Here is a 676-nt window from a genome sequence, read left to right as displayed (position 1 = left end):
GATTGTCGCCCTGCCCCAGGAGTCCGGCTCCGAGGATGGGAAGGGATGGAGGTGGGCATCGGCAGGGTGTAGGGTGACAGGGGAATGTGCAGCAAACACCAGCTGGATCCGGGATGTCGGGGATGGGGTGATGGGGGACACATCTAATGAGTCCCTAACAGGGCTGGATTGGGGTGACTGAGATGGGAACATAGCCAGGTGAACCCAGCTGGGTCTAGGATGGGGGTGATTGGAGAAGGGGACACATCCAGGTGACCCCAACTTGGTCTGGGATGGGGGTGCTGAAGAAGGGGACACATCCAGGTGACCCCAACTGGGTGTGGGATGGGGGTGCTGAAGAAGGGGACACATCCAGGTGACCCCAACCAGGTCTGGGATGAGGGGGATGGAGGGAGGCACTTCTGACAGACTCTGGAGGGTCTGGGTTGGGGCAGGGACCATCTAACACATCAGTGGCTCCACTTGCAGCTGTGTCGGTGACCGATGTGGACCTGGAGGCAGGAGGGAGCAAGAGGCTCCTGTCCCAGCAGAACACCCATGAGGTGAGTACTGTCCTGGGGATCTCCATTCCCTCTTCACTCCCAGGGGTGGGTGGACTGTGGTCACCCAGGGACCAAGCTCACACCAAGCCCTGGAGACACCACGGCACGGGGGGGATAGTGGCAGCTCTGAGGAT

At 60.8% G+C, this 676-nt stretch overlaps 1 protein-coding gene across 1 annotated transcript in view; it reads left to right on the top strand.

Moving 5' to 3' along the window:
- Nucleotides 1–468: 468 nt before the first annotated feature.
- SLC4A1 (solute carrier family 4 (anion exchanger), member 1 (Diego blood group)) overlaps nucleotides 469–676 on the top strand; it is a gene marked incomplete at its 5' end in the record, with an annotated part of 7,795 nt that continues 7,587 nt past the window's right edge. The window contains one exon of the mRNA XM_009078012.1: nucleotides 469–542. Coding sequence (XP_009076260.1) covers nucleotides 469–542 — 74 coding nt within the window. The remainder of the gene's footprint in view (nucleotides 543–676) is intronic.

Source organism: Acanthisitta chloris, unplaced genomic scaffold (assembly GCF_000695815.1).
Source record: "Acanthisitta chloris isolate BGI_N310 unplaced genomic scaffold, ASM69581v1 scaffold27750, whole genome shotgun sequence".
Classification (NCBI taxonomy): Eukaryota; Metazoa; Chordata; class Aves; order Passeriformes; family Acanthisittidae; genus Acanthisitta; species Acanthisitta chloris.
This window is presented reverse-complemented; position numbering and strand designations above follow the sequence as displayed.